General features: G+C 55.2%; 2 protein-coding genes across 2 annotated transcripts; both read left to right on the top strand.

Annotated features, from left to right (window-relative positions):
• Window positions 1-2,643: 2,643 nt before the first annotated feature.
• On the top strand, window positions 2,644-3,843 carry CD (putative cystathionine beta-lyase; the record flags this gene model as incomplete). The annotated part of the gene is made up of 1 exon (XM_001567590.1): window positions 2,644-3,843. One exon carries the CDS (start codon window positions 2,644-2,646, stop codon window positions 3,841-3,843), a length of 1,200 nt encoding a protein of 399 aa, XP_001567640.1.
• Window positions 3,844-8,857: 5,014 nt separating this feature from the next.
• LBRM_32_2870 (putative superoxide dismutase) lies at window positions 8,858-9,670 on the top strand (the record flags this gene model as incomplete). Its single annotated transcript, XM_001567589.1, has 1 exon — window positions 8,858-9,670. The coding sequence occupies one exon, from the start codon at window positions 8,858-8,860 to the stop codon at window positions 9,668-9,670; it is 813 nt and encodes a 270-aa protein (XP_001567639.1).
• Between the last annotated feature and the right edge of the window lie 233 nt (window positions 9,671-9,903).

Genomic DNA, 9,903 nt, shown 5'->3' with positions numbered 1-9,903 from the left:
GTCCTCTCCCCTTTCCTAAAGTACTAACATTCGTGTAACACACAGCGAAACAGCGAATTACAATGATCCTCAACTCACCCTCAAAGGTAAGGAGGTGGGCTCACCGGCTCAGGTGAAAAAAAGAGCGACCCCCTCGTACAAGAAGAGGAATGCAGCGGACTCTGCTGGGTTCGACATCTCCGTCATCGCGTTTGTGCCGCCATGAGTGTGCGTACGGGTCACTTCTCCCACGCTGCCATCGACTGTGGTTGAGCTTCCCCCCTCCCTAAGACGGGACGCGCAAGTGCATGCACGCAGCGCATTCCATGCTCATCACGACAGAAGGCCTGCACAATGCTGAGCGCCGCTCTTGCAGTGAGGGCACAGTCTACTGCAGAGACGGTCGGCGGCACGACGAGGTGTGTAGGCGCTGCCCTCAGCATGAATGATATCTCCTGGACGCCTCATTCAGATCCCTTTTCTTTCCCTTGATTCCCACCACACCCACACACACATACACATTCGCCGCTCGATGCACGAGCCCAGCCCTTTAGCCCATTATCAGAGGGGGGAGGCAGTGGCACACACACATGTGGACAGGCACAGCTGCGCTCTCTCAGAAAGGTATGAAAGCGAGGTTTGACACCCAATAGAGCTCATTGCGTCCGTGCGCGTGTAGATGTGCGATTTCGAGAGCTAACAGTGTAGACGCCTTGCAGTGACGAACATAGCGAACGCCTGCGGCTGGGCTCTCCCTGTTATTCCCACAAACATTGCTGCGGCTGCTGCTGACGCCTCCTTCCATCCTAACCTGTGGCAACGTAAGATCGACCCACACACACACACACACACACACGCCGAACGTACTACGCCAGGTGACGAACCGGCCGACCCAGCCGGGAGCAGATCCGGCGCACGGCAGCTGACTCTGCGCTATCCTCTGCCCTCTTCAGAGCTGTCGTGCCCTCCAATACCCGCATGGAGCTGAGTACGTCAAGGTTTGGAGGCAGCACTGCCGGTGCTGACACTGCTGGTGGTTGCAGCTGCACTCAGTGATGTGCACAGTGGGGTAATCACTGTTCCCGATCAAGTATTGATGAGCGCTGGCACTTCCGTCAAGAGTGACGCGCTGGGTGCCTCAGTTACGTGTACCGGTACAACCCCTGGCCCTTCCCTGACGGAGACAAGCCCCACTATGCGCATGGGAGGTGGCCAGACGACGATGGCAGAGACCATGAGCAAGTCACAGTCTCACCCCATGGCGTCATCGCCGCACCATGCCCTTCACGTCCCCGCTCACTGGAGACCACAACAGACGAGGCAGCTGACGTGCTGAAGACTTTTCTGCATGGCGCAAGGACGTTCGTTGGTATTGTACGCGCGTCTCCACCGTCAGTCACTGCCCCTGCAGCTGCTTCCACTGCTTCAACCACACCGTCCTCGTCAACGGCACCGACAGCTCCTCTGACGTCTTCTTATGCTGCCGGTGGCAAATGGCGTCACGCGAGCCGAATCTCTCCCCGGAGCAATTTCCGACGCGCTGACGCGGTCCTGCTATCGCGCGATCGTCTCGACAGCGTTCTTATTCTCCACGCATACCTACCAACTGAGCAACACTCCTTCTTTATCGACTGAGGCGACACGTGCACCCGTACTACCACTGCCTGCACCGGCGTTCGTAGCGGAGGCGGATACGCAGCTGCAGAGCTTACCCGATACGTCATCATTGCCGCAGCTGCATCCCAACGACATGGGCTGTGCCGTCGCCGCAGTGGCCGGCGGAAGCAGCAGCGCCGGTCAGCTGGAGTACGCTGCAGCAGAGGAGTGGCGGCATCGCGCAATGCATGCGGGGGGGGGCTCTCGGAGGAGCGTGCCTGATTCTAGAGCGAGCTCGCTGTTCTGCAGGGCCCAGTAGAAATGGAGGCACAGTGCATCGGGAAGCAGCACTATCGGCTGCTGGAGGAGGTGCGTCGCTGCATCGCCCCCCCCCCCCCCCCCCCCTCCCTCAAGCATACAAACGCGTGTGTGAGTATGATGCTCATCATGGATAGAGTTAGAGAGGCCGCTGCAATGAGAAGACACCTCGAGCATCAGCGTTGTGCGTTGACTTGTAGAATTTATTAATTCATTCCCACGTCTCCTTGCTGCCGCGCAGGGCTCACGAGTGGCCGGTGCAGCGGACAGTGGAGGAGGAGAGCGGGTTGGACAACATCTTTGTTGTCCTCGTGCCTGCAGGGACGCTCTGCCACACTTCTTCATGCCTCATCTTCCACCTTTGGCTGAGTCGCTAGCTGTTATCGTCGACACCTCTCACTTGCACATTCTTGTTCTTTAATTGCTCACTATCCTTTCGCCTTCCCAGCTTCTCTAGCTGTTTCGCTCTTCTCCCTTCATCCATCTCCACACGTACGCTTGAGTACACTGCAACGTAGACATACATGCAGGCGCGCGCGCACCCACACCCCCACACACTACCTTCTCCTCGCATCAGATACGCACCGATCACTAATTCGGCCACCACTTAACTTCCCCCTCTCTTCCAGTTCTCCTCGCTTTGCATCCGTTCTCACTCACTCTTTTTCTAGTACTGTGCCTTCCTCCTCTGCAAACTCCCTACTGCTGCGCGTGCCTGCCTGTCTTCACCCAGACCTCTTCTGTGTCGCCATGTCAAACGAACCATCCCAGGAGAACTCTGTCGAGACCGCCCTGAGCCGTCTCGGCCGCAACCCATCTGAGCAACACGGCTTCATCAACTGTCCCATCTATCGCGGTTCCACTGTTCTATACAATAGCGTCGATGACGCATTCAATCGCCGTGGTACGTACTGGTACGGCACCGCTGGAAACCCCATCGTGACGAACCTGCAGAAAGCCTGGACGGCGCTCACTGGCGGTGCCGGAAGTTTTATCCTGTCATCCGGCATGCAGGCGATAGCGTACGCGCTGCTGGGGACTGCGAACAGCGGTGACAATATTCTTGTGGCGGACGCAGTGTACTTGCCCACTCGCGAGTTGTGCGACAACTTCTTGGTGACCAAGGGCATCACCACGACCTACTACGACCCCTGTATCACGGCAGACGAGTTGCGTGAGCTGCTCTGCAAGAAGCCCAATACCACCGTGCTCTTCATGGAGTCACCGGGTTCGCAGACCTTTGAGGTGCAGGACGTGCCGACCATCTGTGCCGTGGCACGCGAATTCAACGTGACGACGATCATCGACAACACTTGGGCTACCCCCATCTTCTTTGGCGCACACAGCAAGGGGTGCGACATATCCGTGGAGGCGGGCACCAAGTACGTCGGCGGCCACTCGGACATGCTGCTGGGTCTCATCTCAGCCAATGAGACCTGGTACCCGAAGCTGAAGCGTGTGATGAGCCTCTTCCAGTCCGTTCCCGGCAACGAGGACTGTTTCCTGGCCTTACGTGGGCTTCGCACTATGTACATCCGCCTTAAGGAGGCTGAGAAGCGCGCGCTTGAGATAGCGAGCTTTATGAAGAGCCGCAAGGAGGTGCTCAAGGTGCTGCACCCGGCGTTCCCTGACTGTCGTGGCCACGAGGTCTGGAAGCGCGACTTCACCGGCTCGTCCGGCGTCTTCTCGATCGTGTTGCTTCCGAAGTACACACTGGAGGATGTGACACGGATGATCGAGAGCTACAAGCTTTTCGGCATAGGCTTTTCATGGGGCGGCTTCGAGAGTCTTGCGGTGGTTTTCGACTGCACCAAGTACCGCACGGCAACCACCTTTTCGCCTGGAGGTATCCTCATCCGTTACCAGATCGGCCTCGAGAGCGTGGATGACCTGAAGCAGGACCTCGGCCAGGGTTTTGACAAGCTGTGCCAGGGGTCGATGGACCCCTAAGCGGGTAGATCCTGTCGGGGGATTGGTAGGGGGGGGAGGTGAGCTCGTTCACTGCTGTCCCCTCTCCGCCTTTTTGCTACTGCGAACGTGACTGCGCTTGCGTTAGCATGAGCGCGAGTGTGGTGAGCTGCTGCTGGCATTCTCTCTTCGCTTTTCTCTCTCGCTGTCTCTGCCTTGTGTGCTGCCGTGGTGTAGCCTGCGCTGCGTTCCCCCTCCCCTCTCTTCCGTACACCGCCGTCGCCACAGTCCGCTACACAGGTGTGCATATCAGAGACCTGATTTGGATGTATGGGTGTAAGACGCGTGTCAGCGCATCTCCCCCTGTGTGTGTGTGTGTGTGTGGGTGGGTGTGTGGGTGGTCGCAGTACATGGCGTAAGGCAAGACAAGAAAAAAGGCGGCAAAAAGCGAGGGACTGCGGACCGAGTGTGCGTGTATGTGTGTGCATCCGAGGGACCGATGATGTATGCAGATCCGACCGCTGTCATCAGCAGATACGCCCACCTCCTCGTTCTCTTCCGCTCTCCCGTTTCAAAGCGAAACGAGAAGCGGTGTCGAGCGCCGAGCCAGTCAGAAGAAGAAAGAAGAAGGACGACTGAGATTAACAAAGACAAAGTGGACTTGTTCGACACGCATGCTGTAGGCAGAGGGCAGTTCACCCGAGAAGGCCACGGAAACGTAGGTCAAAGAGAGGGCCCCGTCTCATAGGTGTTATTGATCTGCCGGACAGGGTGCGGCAGTGAACAAGCAGCTCAAGCATTGTACTTCACTACCATCACCGCCGCCTTCAGTCTTTTCTTTTTTTGAAGAATAAGAAGACGCAGCAAAACAACCAGCGGAAAAGATGCCTCATCATCTTTGCCTTGAGCTGCTCTTGTTTTGTTCGTTCTCTGTGCAACCACTTCCATCCTTCAATGTATCTTGAAAAATGTTTTTCATCGTGCTCCCCTTTGCTGTAGCTTGTCAGGTGATGTGGCGTCCGTGCGGAACGTGTACGACACACACCGCTTCTCCCTAACCACGTCCCTTTCCTTCACTGGATAGTAGAAAGAAGGACGGGGCACGTGCTTTAGTGAAGGCAACGATCAAATTCAACGGAGGCCAGCCCCTTTCGCCAACACGGCTGTTTTTGAGAAAAAGCGTGGCGCGCTCTTTTCTTTTCTGTGCGTTCGATTCTTCCTTCCCGCCTACCTGTTTGCTTCTCACTGGTGGGTTGTACCGCAGCAACGGGCAGTTTGACCACCACACGCGCACGCACATGCAGTGCGAATGCATCGCTTCTGTCTCCCTGTCCTCCCTTCCCTCTCTCTTTGCGTACTTTTTTTTGACTCTTCTTTGGATGGCAACCGGGTGCCTTGAGCCCCGCAAAACGACTTTGGTGATTTGCTTCCCTCGCGCGACCCCCAGCGCCTTTGACCGTGCGTGATCTCTTTGTTTCCTACCCTGTTCAAATTTCGCCGGTCTTTTTCCTTCCCCTGTTTCTTGTGCCGCTTCGAGCGTCACACCATGCACTGCGCGAGCGGTCTAGGGGCATTAGGTGTGAGTGCAGGGAGAGAGGAGGGGGGAGGGGGAAAGAAGGAGTGAGAGAGAGAGAGACAACACCATAGAACAATGAGCCCAGGTGTGAGAGACCGTCTGCAGAGGCGTGAAACGAGCCCTCCTCTAGGCTAGTCGTACGTAGGAGGAGGGGGGGAGACGACGACTGCGAACATGTGTGCCTTCGCTTCACAAGTCGCATTGTGTGTTTGATTTCCTTTGCGGTTGTGTGCACACCTTCCCCTCCGTTGTTCTCTGTGCTTCTCTGTATTCCTCCTACGGAGATCCCGCACGCTGTGCACGCCGCCTCTGTTCCTCTTCCTTCCCCCTGTTTGCCCTTTCCCATGAAGGCCTCCTTGTGCTGCGCCACCTCTCTTTCCCTTCCACCCTATCTCCGCCCCTAGGCACAGAGAGAGAGAGAGCGGTAGGTAGAAGGGAAGGGGAGAGCGACTGCACTTCACCCCCACTCCGCGTTCTTTCTTTTCCATCGCACTCTCCCTGTCGTACCACTGCTTCTCCGTAACTTTGTGTGTGCGTGTGTGACAACACCCCCTTTCTGTGCTTCGGTTTCCTTCCTCCCTTTCAAACCTTGAGACGTTCTGGTAGCCTGAGACACGCCCTCACCAGTACACTAATGCACAGAGTTACACCACCACCCATGACGCGCACATGTACCTCGAACTCGCACACTTTTTCCCCTCCCCTTCCCCCCTCTCTCCCTTCTCCTCTCCCTCTTTTTTGCTTTCCTATCGTACTTTTCGTGAATCCATTTTCGCGCCTTGCCCCCCCCCTTTTCCTCTCTCTCGTTAAGTTTTGCTCTCTGTCTTGTGTGCGTGCCTGCCCGCGGACTTCTGGGGTACTCAACGCATCTCTGGCCTCGAAATCTATCAGACAGAGGTTAGTCTTCTCCTTATCCTTTCTCTTTCTCTTTTCGTTCTAGCTCACGCCTGTTGATCCTCTCCTTTCTCTTCTCGTGCGTCTCCACGACGTTATCTTCTCACCCAGCGTTTCTTCATCGTTTATTTTTGTGGTGAGGTGGTAGGAGGAAGAGAAGAGCAACGAGGGCTGCTTTGGCAATCGTTGGCTTGGCCAACGCGCTCACACACGCAAAGGGACACTACAGGTACTGTGGCCACACAACCTTCAGACAAATTTGTTGGAAAGAAGGAAGGAAAAATCATTGAGAACGCTTCAGATGCAGAGGTCATGTTTTTGCTGACTCCACACCGTACTTCCGCTGCTCATGACCTCCATGTCTCTCTTTTACCTTTTCCTCACCGCTGGCAGGAGGGAGTGCCTGTGTGCGTGCGCATGACGCAGGCTTCCACTGCTTTTCGTGGGTTACCCTCTTTACACTGCGCTTGCACGCGCCGGCTCTCCACTTTTGTTGTTCTCGTTCGTGACGGGCCGCTGCTCCTCTTCGTTTCTTCCTTTTCTTCTTTACGTTTGATGCTTCTTCGCTCTCGCTGCGCACGCCGTCTTCTCGCACTCGCGTTTTTTTTTTGTTTATTCGCTTCTTTTGCTGCTGCGTGGCCAGTCCGTTGACTGAGCGTGGCGATATCTCGCTGTGTGTGTGTGTATGTGTGTGCGTTTTGCCTTCTGTTCTGTTGGGCTGCCACCTCTCTCTCTCTCTCTCTCTTATTTGTTGGTTTGTGTCTCTCATGCACGTTAGTGCTCTTCTTTCTCCTTTCCTTTTCCCACGCGTGGTGGATACGTTCACGTGCACGCTCGTCTCCTCTATATCGCCATTGAGTTTTCTAAAATTCATCCCCCCCCCCTCCCCCTCGCCCATATTTCACTGACTTTGACAAAGAGCAAATAATACAAAAAGAGAATAAACGCGAGCGCATCTGTCAAAAGAGAGGCACTCGGTGGATGTTTTTTTTTTTTTTTTTACATCCGTGCTCGCCATGCATAAAAGGGCCTCTGAACTCCCTTCCCCCTTCTCATACCGCGTGTCGCATCTTGGCTTGTGTATACAGCGCCTTTTTTCTATTGTACTACGCATGCATACATGCACGAGACTCCATATAATCTTCTTTCTGAGAAGAGGCAGGGTAGCGCAAACGCTAATACGAACAACACACCAGTGACGTTGGATTTGGAGGGACGACTAGCAAGAGGGAAGAGGAGGTCTCAGCAGTGAGTGCGTGACTAACTACGGCTACAAGGTGGTGCCCATGAAGTCACCGGCCTTTCGCTTCAAAGCGGTGGCTTTCCACATATGAGCACCTCGCTCGGTTTTTGAGAAGAGGGGTAGAAAGACAAACCTTGATCGGCCCATTCACTACATGGCGCGCGCTAGTACAGATGATGATATGGCTGTACGTGTGGACATTCTCACCGGACGCAACACACTGTTTTGTTTGAATCCTCGATGCTCCGGTATTTCTTCCGCTTTTCTCACCTCCCGCTTTCTCCGCCCCTCCCCCCTCTCTCTCTTCGCACGCACCTGTGCATCGACTTGGATCACAACTATCGACATCAGTCTCCATTTCTTTGCTGCTGTTGTGGCAGGACTCGTCTCTCCCTGTGCCGACTTCGTAGCCCCTCCTTCCAGTTCCTGTCGTCGTTCTTAGAGCTAGCGAGGAGAATAATTTTTTTTTGTTTCTTTCACTTGTGCTCACGCCTCACATTTTCCTTAGCAAAGCAGCAACTGAGGCTTCGTGCACACTTCCTCCTCGGGTCCTTTTGTTCTCGCAGACAGAAGCCGGCCGCCCTTGATCACCCTAACTTCATTCGTGAAGAGTATCACTACCGATTTCATCTTTGCTTCATCTTTCTCTCTTTCACTCCCCTTACTGTAAGTCTCAAGAAGGAGCATTCGCGCATTCAGTGGTGCGGGTGCCCATACTCGCTCTTGAGCGATTTACCTCCACATGCAATCGTCTCTTTGTTTCGTAAAGCTATGGTCTACTCTTATTTCGCTTGCGTAGGCACACCTTCAATTTAGCTCCATACCCAACCTCCTTCTCTCTACACACCCTCTCTTCTATCGCTGGCTTTCGTGCGTGCTGTTGTTGTTGCTGCTGCTGCCTGTGTGAGAGTCCCGGCATTTCTCTCACTTGCTCTCCGATTCTTCTTTAGTTTTTCTTTCGTAGCACAGTTCAGTCTTGTGAAGCCCATTCCCTCTCGCGCTTCTCCGCTTTGCGTTTCTTTGCCGCTAAAGAGGAGAGCGCGCACAGGCCTACGCACGCGTAAGGGTTTTCTCTCTTGATCTCCGAGTAGATCCACCGCAGTGGAAACATCCTCTCTTTCTCTGTGGCCCCCTCGTGGCATCTCGCCGAAGAATTTTTTCTGCTCGGGTCTATGGTCCCCCTCACACTCTCTCTTTACCCCGTCTCCGCTGCAATGCTTCGTCGCGCGTACACACCTACGGCGTGCGCAACCGGCGTACTCGGCTCCGTCGTTGGTACCTCCGAGGCATCCTCCTCGTGCTTTGTCGCTGCCTACAGCGCGGCGGGCCGAACTGGGCTGGTGATGCACACCCCCAAGGCGGATGTTCAGATGGGCCGCTTCAACTTTATGGAGCAGTACAATGAGTTCCGCAACCGCTCCGGTCGTGCGCCGGACTACTATGTAGACAAGTACCGCAAGACGTACTGGCGCGTGGACGAGTACATTCGCCGCTCTGAGAACTACATCCAGTCACTGGGCTTCTTCTACCTACCCACACTGGAGTTTCCGTGGTACAAGGGCTGCATGCCGCTCATGTCATCATATCAGATACGCGTGCACTACAGCCGCCACCACCGTACCTACGTTGAGAAGCTTAATCAACTCATCGAGGGCACACCCCTGTACGGGATGGAGCTAGACGCGCTGATTGTGAAGAGCGCTAACGACAGTCAGCTGAAGGGCGTCTACAACAACGCCGCGCAGCACTATAATCACTCCTTCTTCTGGAAGTGCATTCAGCCGTACGGCAGCAACATCCCGCCGGACCTGTCCGCTGCGGTCTCTGCTCAGTACGGCTCCGTCGAGAACTTCGAGAAGCAGTTCATTACTGCAGCCCAGAACCTCTTTGGCAGCGGTTGGGTCTACTGGGTGTACGACAAGAAGGCTTGCGCCTTCGACATCATCTCCTACAGCAACGCCGGCTGCCCGCTGACGAACTACGAGTACACGCCACTGCTGTGTGTCGATGTGTGGGAGCATGCGTATTACATCGACTACGAGAACAAGCGTCCCGAGTACCTTTCCAAGTACTTTGATGTAGTGGACTGGCACTGGGCTGAGCGCCACTGGAAGCGCGCCACTGGCCAGGCGTACTATGAGATGAAGTTCTGGTAAGGGATCCCATGGGTGGAGGACTGGCTTGCCGCGTGGGCGATCGCGCGTGACCTTGTCAGCAACTTGCCCCCTTCCCCCAACGGCGCTTTTTCTTTTGTTTCCACCGTTTCCGACATCGCGCGTGCGTATGTTTGTGCGGCCTCGATCGCGTACGCTTTTTTGCGCCACAGCTGCGTGGCCCTCTCTCCATGCCTTTTTTTTTGGCGCCAGTATCCAAGTCAGCACTTCTATCT

Source organism: Leishmania braziliensis, chromosome 32 (assembly GCF_000002845.2).
Source record: "Leishmania braziliensis MHOM/BR/75/M2904 complete genome, chromosome 32".
Lineage (NCBI taxonomy): Eukaryota > Euglenozoa > Kinetoplastea > Trypanosomatida > Trypanosomatidae > Leishmania > Leishmania braziliensis.
This window is presented reverse-complemented; position numbering and strand designations above follow the sequence as displayed.